The sequence below is a fragment of the Falco punctatus genome (assembly GCF_963210335.1).
Source record: "Falco punctatus genome assembly, chromosome: Z".
NCBI classification, from domain to species: Eukaryota; Metazoa; Chordata; class Aves; order Falconiformes; family Falconidae; genus Falco; species Falco punctatus.
Window position 1 is genome coordinate 83,251,782 of NC_137586.1, and position 18,404 is coordinate 83,270,185.

Consider the following 18,404-nt stretch of genomic DNA (forward strand, 5'->3'; position numbering starts at 1 on the left):
GAAGCTGTGTTAATGTCAGAGACAGGATTAGTTTCTAAGGTAGCAAATGTCTATAGCTTGGGTGTTAACAACAGTCAATTTCTGTCACTTGTCAGCTGTAAGCTGTTTTTGAGCACTACCCAAAAGCTTTAATAATAAATGCAAGAAGAATGTCGATCTTCATCCCGTGTTGCAATTTGAAGACAATACCTACACAGTATCCATTAAGGATTCAAACATCCATTAGAGAGTCCCACCATATAAGTGTTATCTTTCCACTTTCCTGAATTCTAAAAACCAGAAAAAACACTTATTTCCATATCGTTGAAACTTTAAAATTATGCAAGCGATCCCAAAAGAATACTGAATTCAAAAGACTACTGACCTGCAAGCCAAAATTACTCCAATGAATCATAAATTGGTTCTCTTAAACAAGAAGAAAAAAAAAAATAGTATTTCATTTCAGAGTGACACTACTGAAATTTTATAGTGTACATCAGTAATAAAGAATAAGGATTCAAGTATATCAATTAAACAGAAAATTTAGACTCAGGGTCTTAGTTGCATCAGTACTACCTGCCCACTGAATAAAAGTATTTCCCACAAAGTATCTCAGTACTTTAAAAATTATTTCAGAATTTTATGTATTTCTTCCTCCGCTGTTACCTTAACCTTTAGAGCAAAATACGTATTTCCTCCTCAAAAAATCAATCAATGCATTTTGGTACTATTCTGAATTTCTACAGAGCCCTCAATAGCCTGGTACATCAGGGCTTTCAATCACATGCTAATGAGTTACATCATTCTAGCTCTCAAAAACAGTGCATTTGACAAAGACAACTTTCTCTTACTAACCATTTTCCCTTCAAAGGTATTGAAAACAGTAAAGCACAGAAGTCACCCACCAGACTACTGAAGCGTTAACAGTTTTATGCCCTAACTATAGAGAAACCCACATGAATTTTTTAACAAATATTAATAAATTCTTTACCATATGGAAAGGTATTTTTTTCCAGTGTCATGGTCCAGAATAAGTTTGAAGTTGTAGCTGAAAGGATAATGCTCATATGTTGTAGAATCTATGTGTTATTTTCCTAAGGCATATGACCTGACATTCAGGGACTTTTTTTTTTTTTTTTTTTTTTTTAGTTAAATTAGCTGCCATTTGTTGAAATACATAATTTCCCATGCTCAAGGACACCAACTAGCCATGCTCTTAATTTGTTGTAGTTTCTTCTGTATTCTTTCTTGTTTGGTTAGAGTTACATTTTAGCTAGTACTGCTCCAATTGAACGGTCTACAGCAGTTACACTTCCAGTACCCCACTTGAACTTGGGGGGTAAACTCCTTCTTGTCACAGTTCAGAAAGCACCCCAGGGGCAAAAAAGTTATCGCACAGGAGAAACTTAGTGTATCTACAAAAACACTGAGGATGGAATTGTGGATTTGAGCCTCAGTTTATGCTAAGAAAAGCAATCACATTTGAAGCGTACGTTCCAAGGACTGACGCATCCAATATCAGGAAAACTCTGCCAGATAATGAAATTTGCTCCTGCCTCCCTGCAGAGGGTACTGCACTGGGAGAAGGGAAAGTCCACTTCTTTTTCAAAAGACAGCACGGAGGCCAGGATCAAGACTGGCTATATATAACACCAAATTGTCACTAAGCCTTACATACACAAGCTACCAAGTTGAGTCACTCGTATGCCATGAAATACATTTATTTCTTTATGTATAAGTAACAGAGAACTAAAAACTAACTAACCAAAATCCTAGGCTGAGAAATAACTAAAAAAACATTTGATTATACCCACGTTTTTATAAAGTTCTGAGATGGATCAAAACTGAGTATGCCAGGTGTGGTAAATTTATCAGGAGGCATATAACCTAAGTATCTGCTATCAACCTCTGAATTAGCTGTACAATCACACTGAAAATCTTCATTCAAACACGGTAGTATCACGAAATTGTAAGCCTCTCTACCAAGGTCCAAAACCTTGCTGACAGACAGACCTGTCACCGAGTCAGCTTCTAGCTTCTTTTTCTCTTTCAACAAGGAAACTCAAAGACTCCTCAAAAAGCAGGATAATAAACCCTTAATATACGTCTGGATCAACCCCACTATTAAGACAGCTAGATTCTGACCTGTCTGAAGCCTTAAAATAGCAATCAGAGAAAAAAAGTTAAAATGCTAAAAATCAGCTTCTAAAAAAAAATAAAAATTTGCTCTTAAGAGAAGAGAAAGATCCATGACAGTTCTCTCAACCAGCTCTAGGAATACCGGGGTTAACTAGCACAGCTTTATCAAGCACCAGAAAACCTGAAGAGAGACATTTCCCTCCTGCCCCCTGCTACTGAATTTCATATGAAGAGAAAAAAAAAAACAAAAAACAAAATCAACTAACCACAAACAAGTCCACAACAAAAGATTAACTTGTCAATACGAGAGGTAGCGGTAAAACAAAACATCTTTATTTGGCATAAAAAAATACTAGAAATCAACAGAAGCACACCAAGTATAATAAATGCAAAAGATAAACTTGAGTAATTATGTAATTCAACAAACATTGGATTGGTTTTGCATGTGTGACTAAATATATATTCCTAATGCTTGAATATTGTGTGAATGCACGTTTTTCTGAACGCTACCAGGCACACTTCAGTTCCTGCTCTTACCAAGTGAATTAACACCATCTCAAACATACTTGCATTTCTACGTGTTCTTTCAGTACCAAGTACAAAAGGCTAGTGGAGCTTTAACACAATCAAGAAATTGTTCCATAAACATGTGGAACAAAAAGCTCATACTTTTATAATATGAACAAAGCAGCATAACAGATGTGAAATGGTTTTGTGGATGTTTCTGTTTAGACAAACCTGGAAAAATGGAGTTTGCTAACAAATAAAAGATAGCAACAACAACTATAAGCTTACAAATCTCCACGACAACTGTTGATTTGTTATTATTACCCTGAAGCTCTCTAAATGATTTGGACTCTGAATAATATACACAGAAGTAAAAGAGATCATGGATAAAAGGTACTAGTTCCAGAGATGCAGTACCCTCTGGAATATTGTTATCCTGAGTGCAACATGATAGAGTTAGAAAAAATTCACGGGTGATTCTAATTTTGGCATCCTATTGATTATGTATACTGCTCTTTCTAGCCTTTCCATAATAGCGGTCTTGATTAAAGACTATTGTTCAGGAAGGGAAGCACATGCATTTCCAGATGGCATAAACATGCTGCAATGAGTAAACAACTTTTGATGAACACATGCAGCTCTGGCAGTGCACTAGAAAGAAACCACTGAATTCATGATATAGAAGTACTGTCTGAAAAACTAGAGATAAACCACACAGCTAGATTAAGACGGGTAAAACCCAGGAACACACTACTTCCAACTCCAACTCTTAAAAAAAAAAGATTAGTAATAAAGGTTAAAAAAATTGTTATAGTGTCAACTTTACATATTAGCTTGTTCAACAGAAGTTAAAACTAAAATTAAGCTTTTTTTTTTTTTTTTCTCCTGTTTCCAATCAAGCACTTACTTAAAACTGTTAGCTCACAAGGACAGCTTTAAAATACTTGCTTCCTGTTTAGCCTGGTCTCTTATTTTCATGTATGTTAATTCCTGATGATGCTATTTACACTCAATATTCACCTATCCTTTCTGAGCTGATGAGCCTCAGTTCCATTTCTATTCCAAGACCTCATAGCCCCCTCAGCCCATCTCCTGAATACCTCATTGTCTGCCTAAGCTTGGCATGGCTAGAGAACATAAATGCTGCCTCCTCCAGACATTTATTTATTTTATTTATTTATTTATTTTCTGTAGGCTAATACAGGTATCAGCATCATGTCTGCTATTAAAGTCTGTGAACCAGGCAACACCCTCAGCTCAAATCTCTCCTTGGATCTTAGTCTATTTTTTGCTATTAAAGGCAGCAACATTTTGTAATTTCTTTCCTCCGCTAGAGAAGTGGGTTTATTTTCCTTGTGAGACATTCAGACATGAAGGATGTGTATCTGTCGTCTTTCCTCTTGTGTTTGGGTTTTTCGGTGGGGTAGTGCCCATGTTTTATGTTTCCGTCATAGCACCTACAGAGATCCACTACCCTGACCAAATAACATAATGGCAAGAAAATAAGAGTAGCATTGGCCCCATTTTTTTTCCCACAAACCAACACACTTAGTCACAGCAAATGGTCCCAGTCTCACCCTGTGGTAAAACACTGTGTAACTTATCTTCCTGGCATCCTAGCCACAAAGAAAACAGATTGCTTTAGAAAAATGGATTCAAAAATTCTCAAGGACCATAGACAAAAGGGAAAATTACATTAGCATGGTAAACCAAACCCATTTGCAATAGTCAGGCCTTCATCAGGTTTTCAGTAGTGACACGTGTGAGAGTCTTGTGAAAGCTGTTGAGCCCAAGCATTCATCTCACTTTCCTCAACCTCCAAATCAGTGCACTTGTCCATTTGTAGTGCCCCTTGAATCTGTTTTGACATTCAAAACACCAAGCAGTAGCCTAAGAGTTAACAAACAAGTCCTGTCCGCCCATCCCTACCACACACAGTCTGGTGGAGTTATTTTTCTCACAAATTCAGAACACTTTTACCTTGAATAATTTGCACTCTCTGGTGCATTGAACCACAAAGATGTTAGAGAACTATCTGATTATATTATCTTCTTGTATAGTTAGGCGTTATTAAAGATGGACATAAACACTGATTTTCTAACAATAAAATACAACGGTTTTTTGTTGTTTTTTTTTTTTAAAGATAGAGCTTAATATCCATGAAAATTGCTAAAGCTCTTACAAGATACACTGCGTGCTTGAAGAGAAAGAGCTTTTCATTACTAATCAAGCAATTTTGGAGGCTACTGTGGAACAGCTTCTGTACTTTGCTTCTTTTGCTTATCCTCTCTCAAGACAAAGTACTGGAGAAGAGGAGATTGGGGGGGCGGGGGGGGGGGGGGGTGGTGTGTGTGTGTCTTCTTGATCTCCTATAACTACCAGACAGGAGGCAGGAGGGGGTTGGTCTCCTCTCTCAGTTAACAGACGCCAGGACAAGAGGAAACGGCCTCAAGTTATGCTGTGGGAGGTTTAGAATGGGTATTAGGAAAAATGTCTTCATGGAAAGGGTTGTCAAGCATTGGAACGGGCTGCCAGGGAGGTGGGAAAACCATCATCCTGTTTTTTAAATACTGGAGGTATTTAAAAGATGCATAGATGCAGTGCTTATGGACATGGTTTAATGATGGGCTTGGCAGTCCTGAACTAGCGGTTGGACTTGATGATCTCAAAGGTCTTTCCCAACCTAAATGATTCTACGATTCTACTACAGCTACCTTATTTCTGCACCATATTACACAAAGATATTTCCATTTGCCAGTTTTTACAAAAAAAGACATCTCAAACTTTTTCTTTTCTTACGTTTCAAGGTAATTTCAATATTGAAAAAAAACTATAGCAGAACTAGTGTGTGTGTTGAAGTTGACTGGAAGCACCTACTCAAAGCTTCGAGGCTTAAAACATATCCATTCAATATTTTGTACTTGTAAAGGTTCCATTTTAGTGCACAAAAAAATGACCAAACATTATTACCCTGAGCTTGAGGGTTTTTCTCTGCCTTTGCAGGTAGAAAGTGGAATGCTTCCTCTGGAGCTGTACAAGCATTTCTGAAGAGAAATATAGGTGAGATTCTTGCTGTTCTTCAGGCTCTGACTGTTGTGCATTCTTACAGAGAATATGGGACAGGGTCTTGTAACGAAGTTTTAAAACTTCTAAACAGTAATCTTTTCCAGAGTAACTCTTGTCATCTTTTCCAGAGTAACTACTGTCGTCTATATTTTTCTTGGGAAACTAAGGCTTGTCAATATGCCATGATTTAAAGATTTTCCTCCTAAAATGAAAGCATTTGTACTCAGCTGTGTAAGTAAAAGTAAGCCTTGATATCTACATAGAGATTTGAAATGCACAGCAGGTATGCTTAAAAGGGAAAATCTGAAGGAATTGAGGAAGGGAGGGAAGATAATACAATAACATCAGGAGGGAGAAAGGACAACTGCCTTTTCTTCTTGTATAAATCACATAAATATCCATTATTTTGCTGTTTTAAGAACATTTTACAGTTATTTTTAATATATTTAGACTGTCATTGCACTCGTGAAACAAGAAAATGGCCTTGATAGTGTCATTTACAATAGGCCTCAAAACCAGTTAAATTACTATTTTTGTTTAGTTGGATAGTTCCAGTGAAATCCACAAATCCTAACAGGCAGGGAGAAAATGTAAGAGTACTGATTCATTGCAGTGTTTTGATTCTTCCTTTTTCAACAATCCCTCATTTTTAAAGGTATATACTACGAGCATTTTAAATGCATTTCACCCCAACAGTTCTCCAAACTACTGCTTATCAGAAGCAGCAACCAGACAGCTAAACAACCAAATAGCTTATTACAATCAAATAGCCTAACAAGGAAAACGGCATAAATAAATTTTTCCAGGCATTTTGTCAATTATTGTACACATATTAATATTTTGGGGGAGAAAATGATTTTTTTTTCTGAAAACAGCTTTTCTTACCTCAAGGCTACAGAAGTGATCCAATGCATTTGAAGAGTACCTACAAGTCCTAAAGAGTTCATCCAGGTGAGATGGAGAAAGTTATGTAGCACTTAAAAGTCTGAGATTACACAAAAGGTAGCAGTTGACAGTTTTACTATACAAGGCCCACTAGTAAGCTATTTCTGAACTGGGCTTCCAAAAAATTTATTCAAGCGTACACTCTTAAATCCTGAAGGACATAGATATAAGTGATACAGAAGAATCATTGCTTTTACAGTGATGTAAATTTAATCGTATTCTCTTTCTGTCTTTTCAGTTGAGCAAGTTAGTCGAATTGCCTGGGAAACAACCTGAACTCTCAATGACCTTTGTTATGCAAACAACATATCCTCAGTGGTTTGGAGCAAAGTAACTATTTAAACCTTGAACCAAGACAGTTCGGACAGCATAAATTCTACCAATTCTACTGCATTCATTCAGTATGCTGTGAAGATTCCTGGTTAGCATGATTTTCTCCAACGACTTAACTTGTATTAAGCTCATAATGCACTCACAGAACAGACCACAGAAAAGCAGCCACAGGAAATGGAAGAGACAAATAACAGCATCTCTTCCATCAGTCTAATTGGCAACAGTACTGCATCTAAGGTGGAATTTCTTAAGCATATATCCTCCTTGTTTACAAATTTATGTGAAAGGCAAGAAAAAAACCAGAGCCTGTCACATTACTGTAAGGACGACAACTGCTAGCACTCAAATAATTGTTTATCAAAGGCTATTTAATCAATTTAATTGCCAGTACCAAAAAAAAAATCTTGCCGGATTTCCATTATTTATTATATGTGGAGTGACTCGCTAAAGTACTTGGAAAGATTTACTTCCAAGTGGTCACCTACTTAGATCAAGCGCTAAATCACTGACTCTGTGATGGTGTTTGTTTAGGTGGCAGCAGTTTAGCTGGCCCAGCCTCAATGGCCCCTTACTGAGATCTCTGTGTGTGTGGCCCATTTTGCACTGCAGCTGGCTTGACACACAAGTCCCACTGTATACCAAACCCATTGTTATTTTAATGTGACTCTTAACAGTATACTTTGCCCTCACCACCCTAAAAACAGTTCCTAAGGGCAGAGTGCTGTACGCCCTACAGCAAAGCCACCTGTCATAAGGAAGATAAATCCCAAAACACATCAGAATTTTTAAAGGCATAATTTTTTAGGCTCAGCTACATCAGGCTGCAATGCAGCTAGAACAAGCATTTATAAAGCTTGTTTCACAAATACACAGCATTTTATCTTTTTTGATCACTGTTTCAAAAAGATAAGGAAGTACTAAAATCCTCACGGATGTCCCTTAAGTTAAAATTACATGCAACTGCGACACTGCAAAACACACATTACATAATTCATGTCTGATTCAGAGGAGATCTATCTACCACTTAAGTTTTCCATCCATTAAAAAAAAAACAACTAACAGCATCAACACCTAAGCAGAATCATTCATTACATAAATCCCACATATATTAACATCATTATTATATATTAATCATTATAAAGATTTTTAAAAGGATTTGGAGACACAGGTTTGTTTTCATCCTATCAGAATAGGGCTAGAGTAGTTGCAAGCATTTACTTTTAAGCATCTAAATTTGGTGGTAGGTAAGAGTTCATGTAAGGAGTCTACCTGTTCAGCAACTAAAGAACAGGTGAACTGTAAACTGTAGTCTTCTGAATGACAGCTACACAGACGCTGTGAATGACTCCCCGGATCTTTACTTGTGCGGATGGTAAAAGCTATGCAAAGAATTGTCACAGGGTTTTCAAATCTGGATGCAACCTGCCTTCTTACACTCCCCTAAGTTGCTACAGATCTCCCTGGCCTTCAAAATAGGGCTTTGGCCAACAAATGTAATTCCAGCCTTAATGAACCTGTACCAAAAATGGGGAAGTAATTTTGGAGGAATCATAGATGGGTTTTTAATCTAAAACTTGTTTATTTCCACAGGCAAGTTCTTCCCTATCAGCTAGGAAAGGAAAACCAAACTGATCTTCAAGGCCCTGTTTGTAAGCTTACCTCTATGAGATGTTTACAATGCCAACTTCCATTGCTATCTGAGAGAATCACTCAGCAGACTTACAGCTGTCCAGTGTTCCATCTAAGACTATAAATGACACAATAAACTTTGAATAACCAGCCTGTGGCACCTAATGGGAGATGATATTCATGAAGCAAATTTGCAAAAATTACATCCTCTGCCCTATTACTCTTCAACTTGTGTTTGTGTATCTGTCTACAAATACCAGTTCCTTAGTGAAGACGTTCATTGCACCACAGGAGCTCATATATGCAGTAGTCTAGGCTGGCAAACTGAGATTCACAGGTTTCATGGAAGAAAAACACCTATTAAGTCACGTAATGTACTATACTGACAATGCAGGAGAGTTTCTTACAGCGCATTTTCCATTCCTTTACCCACTCTGTTTTTAAGTAAATGATGCAATGGGGCTGCTACCACTCTCTCTGGCAAACACTTCAGCAGTAAAACAAAATTTCTATGTCAGAAAATATTTCCCAATAATAGGCCTACATTTTCCTTTGCTAAATGTCACTCCATTATTTTTATTTGCACTCCTATAGACCACCCAGTACAGTTTTGGCACATAATTCTATTTTAGGGAAGCAGATCTTTAAGCAAGCCACTCCAAAGAAGGTAAAAAATACTTCAAATACCACAGTTTAGTACAGTTATGGAAACTAAAAATCTGTATCTACCATTTATCATTATCAAGCGACAATTACCAGTCGCTAGTCCAAAATCACCTACAGATATTCTCTACCAGAAAACTGGAAAATAAATGTGCAAGTGCATCATTAAAAAAAAAAACAACTACTAATCAAACCCTCAGAAAAATAGACTATTGAAAACAGTGTATTTCAGATTTACACATTCACTAAGCCACTGCAAATTATGTATGCGTCTATATATTATATTATATGTGTATATATATATTATTTCAACATTGGTAATTACCAAGCTGAAAATTATGGTCATCAAGAGAAAAACAATGAAGTGACACTGGCAACATAGCTAACTTTACTCCACATCAGTCAATGATTAAATTACTGATCTGTAACACTGTAAAGACTGTTTTTTAAGGTTTAAAATTTTAAACACTAACTTCCGATGCACTATCGTATGAAAACTTTCATTATTTATAACAAATTAGAATCTGTTTACCAAGTTCCCAGTCTATATACAAAGCATGTAATCATGTACAGAGTATGTTTCACATGTGCAGATATTTGCAAGGAACAGGGATCAACAGATACACCGTGATGTACACAGATGTAGCAGTATACTTCAACATGGATGTGATATAAAAAAGGAGTTGTAGTTTATCACTCTCTCTGCTTTCTCAGGCACATTCTCTTTGTGAATTAAAGTAACAAAAACTAGTAAACACCATACTATTATTAACTAGTGTGAATAATAAATGCCTCTGTTATATGGGACTATTCATTTAAACTGTGGTATCTAAAAATAAATATGAGTTTTCTTAGCAAGACGACAGAATAAGCAGCAACATATCTTACAAGCTGCAAGAATTTACCATTGTGAATTCTTTAGGATGCTTTTAAAATGCTCATATCAGCTGAGGTATACCCATTCTGTACCCAAACCTCACAGACTTTTCAGCCAGCAATTATTTATAGACTGTGTAGATATCATTTGTTAATACAGACCCAGGACAGAATTCAACTGAATCTATGAGGTATGTAGAAGGAAAAAGGCAAATTCTTTTGTGGAAATTCTACTCTTCATTTTTGATGGGAATTAGTGGTTTATGCAGACTAGATGAAGAACTATAGCAGAGCACTTCACTGAAAATTACTGGCTGAGATGAGCCTAGATGACTGTTGGTAAGTCAACATCATGCTGTAGGCAGGTTTCATTAAAACCAATTCAAATAATCAAGTGTGTACACAGGCATGCATATATACCTCTAACAAAAGGCATACTGATTTTCCAAGAGCACAAAATTTATTCTTAGACACTTGTGTACCTGAGAAAATTTTCAGTAATAGATAGCTGCATGAATTGATAAGCATTTTATAACTCACAAAGTACAACAATGCATTTCAGAAGTTTTGGTAGTTTAACTGCATTATTTAAGACTAAACAAAACATTCAGTGTTCAAACACAACCAACCACATCTTCATGCACACTTTTCTGTGATCTCTTCTTTTGTCATGTATCAAATGATAAAAACATTGGTTTAAGAACAGTAACCATTTAATTATTCCTGATGATTTAATGGATGTTTCTCACAATAGTGGTTAATAATATAATGAGGTAGGAGAAAAGAAGCAGGGAACTTGAAAGTAGTATTAAGTACACTACTGTCGAAATCAGGAATGATTGTTCTTTCTTCTTTATGTCCACATTTTTAAACAAAAACCATGCAGAGTAACTGTATCTCTCAGTTTGACTGCAGGTAGCACCTCTAACAAAAGAAATGCAGTACTTTAACCAAAAGTTCCCCTCTCTCCACACACACATTGCCACCTTCGATCCATCCCCGCCACCCCACAATGCTCTTTGCAGGACTGTGAAGGTTGTAGTTTGCATATGTATACATTTGCTGAAATATGAAAAGAGAAAAATATCCATGACTAAATGAAAGACACAAAGACAAACACCCAGTAAGAAAAATAAGTAAGGCTAAGAGACAAACACTGAATTTAAGTCATGTTTAAGTTGCAGAGTAGTTTCTCTAGGCTTCCTCTGTGGTAAATGTACATTTAGCTGAACCTCAACCCACTGGATATACAGAGCCCAAGAAGATTAATTTCCTAATCTGATGCTGAAAGAGATACATTCTGAATACTTTCAGAGAGAATTTGCAAAATGTTTGAAACTTATACACCTGAAGCTATTTGTAATTCTGAGAAAAGCTTAGGCAATTTTATTTGTAGGCATTAGTTTAGTAGAGGATGAAAAAAATACGTGTATTTTCACCCAAGAAGCGACATCTTTTCTAAAAAGTCAAATTCTTTTGTCACCCAAAGTTAAAGCCATGCAGAGCAATCAGGACACTTTGTATTTTCAATTTCTTTGGCCAGATTATTATTTTCCCAAATTGACATAAAGATGTTTTCATATGAATTAAATTTCTTGTAAGCCTTAACTGATGGAAACACATAATAATTGGGCCCACATATATGAAGATATTTTTCCTTAATAAAAATATAGTATGTATTTCATCTGTCTGGTATTTAGAATATATTATGTGTGACACAGACAAGAAAAACAGGATTCTTAAAATTACTGCTCTGATTTTCTAAGTACAATTTGGTCCTAACCTTGTAATCCTTCTGTAATACAGTACTTTTGACCTAGACCCTTTGTGCACAGTACTGAGCTCTGTGCACTCACAAGAAGTGTCAAGAAGGGGGTACAGAGCCCATAAAGCCTTGCGTAAATACATAGAAATACTGATAATGCAGACTGGAACACTTATATCAACTAACTTTTAGCACCTTAGTCAAGAGCCAAATTGTGCTAAAATTTCCTATATTGCACAGGGAAAAAGGTCTATAATGAAGTACCCTTAAGAAGTTGAACTTCATTCCACTGAATCTCTTTCTCTGCTTACTAAAATGAAACCAAGACTGACAATAAGCACTTGAAGTGAGCTGCTACTGATCAGGTAATCTGTATTGCCCCCCTCTTTAAAGTGAGTTTCTCCTTATCCAGGAGAGACATACACAAAATACATCCATTCTCCAGCTTCAGGTTTGTGACAAATACCTGTACTGCATTCTTTGCCTATTTCCAATATAGAGGAAAACAGTATTTCCAGCTTCCACTTCCAAGAGAAACATCCCAGAGAAAGTAGTGTCTTTGGTTTCATTTTATGTTCCAAGTCAGACACCTCTCCCAGCTTCTTAAAAGATTATACCTGCTAAAATTAGCCAAATGAGAAGCAAAGGATGTCCCAATGGTCAGAAGAAGAAATATAACAGAAAGCAGGTGGGACAATCTCTAGACACTTTGCACTCAGACACAACCCCATCCTAGATTTTTTCCCCAGGGAAAAGATTTGTCCAGACATTCCTACTCTTCTCTATCTGCAATCTTGTCTCCATTCTCTGCCCACAATTTTCTTGCCCTTCATAATGCCACTGAAACCGATTGCAGAACTGTGCCCTGAACTAGATCAGTGCAGTTTTAAATCAGTGCTTTTTAAACCCAGATTACTTCACTAATGTGGCTGAGTGGTAAATCAGCCCCACTGCTATCCTAGCACAACTGAAGCTGTGACAAACCTGGGGAAAGGCAGAACATTAATTTCTGGGGTGTGGGAGGTGAAGTGTATAAGCAAAGATGACTGCCTTAAATTAGGTTCTTTCCCAGAAAAGCTTCAACACAAAACCACTACCTGAAATAACCAAAAGTGTCTACAGATACAGATTATACTGGGTTTTTTCTTGCTTTAAGAGGGTCTTTTCCTTTGCAGCCTGGAAACCAACATGGAACCACATTCCCAGTTGCAATTTCATGCATTTCCAAGCAGGAAACAATTTTAGTGTAGCTTTGAAAATCTTTAAAGCAACAGAAAAGCTCATTTTAAAATTATGTTTTAGCATTTGAAAATAATCTTACTTAAATTTTAATATTTTTTCGTATGTAGTTTAGGATAGAGAGAGAAAAAATAAACAAGCAAAGAAGAAATGCATTGGGGGCCGGAATTTTAAATGGGAAACACAGTTCTCAAGTTAGGAATTAAAAGCAAAGTTACAGTTCATGAAACATACCATCCTAATATTAAACTACAGCTTTAACGTGTAAGCATACATTCCTTAAAAAAACCTCAAAACACAGATCATAGAATGGTTTGGGTTGGAAGGGACCTTAAAGACCACCCAGTCCCACCCCCCTGCCCCGGGCAGGGACACCCCCCCCAGCCCAGGCTGCTCCCAGCCCCGTCCAGCCTGGCCTTGAGCCCCCCCAGGGATGGGGCACCCATAGCTGCTCCGGGCAGCCTGGGCCAGTCTCACCACCCTCGCAGCACAGAATTCCTTCCCAATATCTAATCAAAAACTATTTTCTTTCATTTAAAACCTTTATCTGTCATCCTATCACTACACTATTCAAAAACTTAAATAGAGAAGTAATACCGTTATTCAGTAGCATTTAAGAAAGCAACAATAGTTCTATTGATACCGGGTTTTGGGGAAACCACAAACTTGTTCCTAGTTTGGCCCACGGCAGAGTTCACAATATTAATTCAATCTCAAACATGTATCACAGATCTATTCAATTTTAAAGAAACTAATAAAATACAGAAATGTACCAAGATGGTTGTTCTCACAGTTTACCACTCAAATTTAAACATTTAACTATACTTACAGAGCCATCTTTCAGATTTTTTTCATAGGAGAAGTGACACTCCATATTTTCTTTATCTCTTGAAACAGCAAAGTTATATTTGCCAGCTGATTCTTCTCCAGCTATCAATGCTTTCTTCAGTTCTTCAACATACTTTTTTCTATCCATTTCCATGTCGGCAGCCTCCCTAGAAACGTCAGCTTCAGACACTATCAGAAAGAAACGTATGAGAAATCAATACGCATATGTGTATGTGAACACGTATATATATTTATATGCACATACGAACACATGCTCACACACCTTAAAGGACAGGCAAATATTAGACTATTCTTCCCCTGACATAGATCAGTATGCCAGACACCAATGGAAATGTAGCAGGAATACTGTGTTTTTCATGAGAATTAAGTCCTGTCCCTTTTTTTTCCTGTCTCAAAATGGTTTATTGCTACTAGCCCACAATTCTACTTGCCTAAAGTTATTCTGAATAACACTAACCTTACAACAAAGACTGGAATGTTTTAACTATGATTTATTGTGCCCTCTCAGTTCTCTTTGAAAGTACGTAATCTAAACCCAGTAAAACAACAGATGCAACTGTCTCCTCACACATTCTTGATCCAGTTCTCCAAGTTTGTAACTTACAACAACATAAAACAAAATAAACTATCAATTTACAAATGAAGCTACATCTGGAGACTTGAGAATCCATCTTTTACCATTCATATTCAAGGACCACTAAATGGGGAATGTTCCTCCAGTCTGCATTACATCAGGTCTAAAAAGAAGACTTTTTTCCATTCCTTTGAAGATGAAGAATGGTTGAATACAGTACAGAACAGGCCAATAAAGATATACTGTCATTGAGATCCCTGATAGCCTTTCCTGGCTGCTTTTGATCATTTATTTCCTCCTAAATCTTCTTTTGGTTAACACTCAAACTGAAATGGCAGCTTACCAAGACTACTCACCTTTCACTAGGAGCAGCAAGAAACAGTTCTTGATTTTACCACCTGGGCCCCTGGTTATTTTCCTTCCTTTTTATTTTATTTTACATACTGTATCCTCAGTACTTTTGAGATCATTATGCCGACTAACTCTAATGAGAAGTGCAGAGTTTCTTGCACAGACAGATATAAGCAAAATCTCTAAAGACAGGATGTGTATAATATAATGCAGTCTTTTAATGTGTCACCTAACAACACAGTATTTTAGATTGTTTACTTGATCAATCTTCTTCTGACCGATCTTTCTGAGGAAGACTGCTCTAAATTGTCACTTCTAGCATCTGCCCAGCATTTGAGAGACCAAGATGTGGAAAAGGACATTAGTTTGTGACAGCCTGAAAAAATAAAAACCACAAAAAAAAAAAAAAAAAAAAACACAAAACAAAAAACAAACCAAAACAAAGGAAACAAGACCACACACACCAAAAACCCAACAAAAAAGATCCAAAACACATCCTTCACAGAACTACAAGTGACTCTAAAAAAGCATCCCCCTTAAAATCCTCATTAATAACTATAACAACTGTATTTCTTCTCTATACAAATGCCTTTGAAGAGAATTTCATATTGAGACATAAGCCCGCACATGTATTGGAAATCCTACTGTTAAGAACAGCATTTCAAACATGAGCCTGTTCAAATTGCCTCATTTTTCTTTAATTTTCTTGATACAGTAGCTAACCTCATATTTCAAAGGAGGCAGTATATATCAAATCAATCCATCGTATAAAAACACCAAGAAAAGCCTACCTGCATCTTCTTTACTCCCTCTCATCAGACATTAACTAATACACACTGACAAAATCTCCTTGAAACTTCTCTCCTCCAGGCTGCACAGTCCCAGCTCTCTCAACTTCTAGCACTAAAGATGCTCAAATCCTTCAGTCACCTTCATCAGCTGTCACTGGACTCGACACTGTAAGTTCACATCTTTCTTATACTGGAGAGCCCAAAACTGGACACTGCATCACAGGTCTCACCAGGGCTGAGCAGAGGGGAAGGATCACCTCCCCTGACCTGCTGGCAACACTCTCAAATGCAGCCCAGGAGGCTGTTGGTTCTCTTGGCCACAAGGCCATGCTGCTGACCCATGTTCAGCTTCCTGACCACTGACTCCCAGGTGATTTTCAAAGAGTGACCTGCTTCCAGCCAGTCACCCAAGGCACCGGTACAGGCTGGGGGCTTCTTCACACCTAGATACACAGTTTTGTACTTGCCTTTGTTCAAACTCATGAAATTCCTTTCAGCCCAGCCTTCCTCCAGCCTGCCTAGGTCCCTCTGAATGACAACCCAGTCCTCCATCAACCCTTCCCTCCAGTTCTGCATCATCTGTAAACTTGCTGAGGATGCACTGGGTCATCATCCAAGTGATGGATCTATTATGTATTGGACCCAGTATCGACTCCTGTAGTACCAGGCCACTAGTAACTGGCCTCCAGCTAGATTTCACGCCACTGATCACAACACTTTGAAATGTGGTTGAACCCGTTGAGCTCAATCCACTTCACTGTCCAGCTATCTAGTCCATACTTTACCAATTTGTCCATAAAGGTGTTAGAGGACACAGTGCTGAAACCCTAAAGAAAAAAAAACCCAGCCACTGCCCTTCCGACATTCAACAAGCTAGTAGTTTCAGAGAAAGTTATTGGGTAGGTCAGGCACAAATACCCCTCTGTAAATCCATACTGACTACTCACCACCTCATCCTCAGTATTTTTTGAAATGGTTTCCAGGATTATTCCTCCAACACCCTCTGGCTGACTAGCCTCCAGTTACCCTGATGCATCCCCTTATCCTTCCCCAAAATAGGAAAGACATTTCTTCCAGTCCTTAAAAACAACCCTCGATCACTATGTGGCCTCACAATGACATGGGCCAGATCCCTCAGTACTCAGTCACATTCAACCAGGTCCCATGGACTTGTAGACATCCAGTTTCTTAAGATATTCTCTAACCTGATCCTCCTCCAAGGGTAAGTCTCCTTTGCTCCTGACCTTCCCACTGATCTCAGGGGCTTGGGGTTTCTAAAGCTAAATCGTAACCAGAACCAGCAAAGACTAAGGCAAAGAAGTCACTGAGTAGTGCCTCAGCCTTTTCCATGTCTGCTGTCACCAGTCCACTGCCCCATTCTGCAGCAGGCCCACATCTTCCCTCATCTTCCTTTTGCTACTGATTAGCCTGCAGAAGTCCTACTTGCCCTTCACATCTCATGCCAGATGCTATTCCAGGTGGGCTTTGGCTTTCCTAACCCCATCCCTGCGTGTTTGGTCACTGTCTCTGTATCTCTCCTTGGTCACCTTACCCTGGCTTCCAACTCTTGCATACTCCTTTTTATGTCTGGTTTATCCAGGAACTCTTTGTCCGTCCATGCAAGCCTCCTGCCACCTTTGCCTGATTTCCTGTTCCAGTGAGATGAACCATTTCTGAGTTTGGAGGAGGTGATCTCTGAAAAACCAACCCTCTCTCCTAAACCTCTCTTCTCTCCAGATCCGTATCATATAGATTCTTTCAAAGAGATCCTGGAAGAGGGTCTAAGTCTGCTCTCTTTAAACCTAGGGTTGTTATCCCACTTTTTACTCTTTTCTCTCCTCTTACAATCCTGAACATCAACTCAACAGTCACTGCTGCCAAAGGCTGCCCCCCACTTTGACTTACCCAACCAGCTCTTCCTTGCTCACAACTATTAGCTTTTGTAGTCTTCCTCTCTACACATCTCAAAATATGGAAAACATGATGGTAGACTTTACCGATCTTAGACTTAATTGAAGGGATTTTTGTTGGATTTGGGGCTTTTTTGTTGTTGGGGGATTTGGACTTTTTTTCTTTTTCAGTAACAGGTCACAATAACCAGTTAGGTCATCTATTCACAAACACATTAACTATTTTTGCACACAAAAAAGAACTACTAACTTGCTAATCACCTTAAGTGATTAACATATGTCTGCAAAATCTGATAAGGCAAGTCAGTCACTTAACACCCCACTCTATTACTCTGTTCCTAAGAGAGAGGCTAACAGGTAAAAAAGGAGGTGTAGGTGGCAAGAGAGAGCATGCTGATGTCACCACTGCAAGGAAACAAAGACCTGACACAAGGAGCAGCTACCCCCTTCTGCTGAAAATCTGAGCCTGCAGATATGCTCAGTTAAAAAGATAATTAGTGGGTCAGAATCACTTTAGTTATCCCCTAGCACATTTCTTCCTAGACAGATTCAAATGTGTTATTCAAAAGCTAGAAAGCAAAGGGAGGCAAGGCAACTGAACTGCTTTGGAGTTATGGTAAGGGAAAAGAAAAAAAAAAAGTAAAAAAAGAACAGAACAGAATTAGGCTCAATAAATACGAGCCAGTCAGTCTTCTGTCACACTAAGATGAAAAATGTCAGACTTATGGCAGTCTGAAGTCTGTCACAAAGTTCACAATATTCTCCTTAAAGAGAAAACACTTAAAAAT

General features: G+C 37.8%; 1 protein-coding gene across 2 annotated transcripts in view; it reads right to left on the minus strand.

The window, feature by feature from the left end:
- XRCC4 (X-ray repair cross complementing 4) overlaps nt 1-18,404 on the minus strand; it is a 195,200-nt gene that overhangs the window by 142,401 nt on the left and 34,395 nt on the right. For both annotated transcript variants that reach the window (XM_080372566.1, XM_080372567.1), the window contains exon 3: nt 13,971-14,158. In XM_080372566.1, the coding sequence (XP_080228692.1) occupies nt 13,971-14,158 (188 nt within the window). The remainder of the gene's footprint in view (nt 1-13,970; nt 14,159-18,404) is intronic.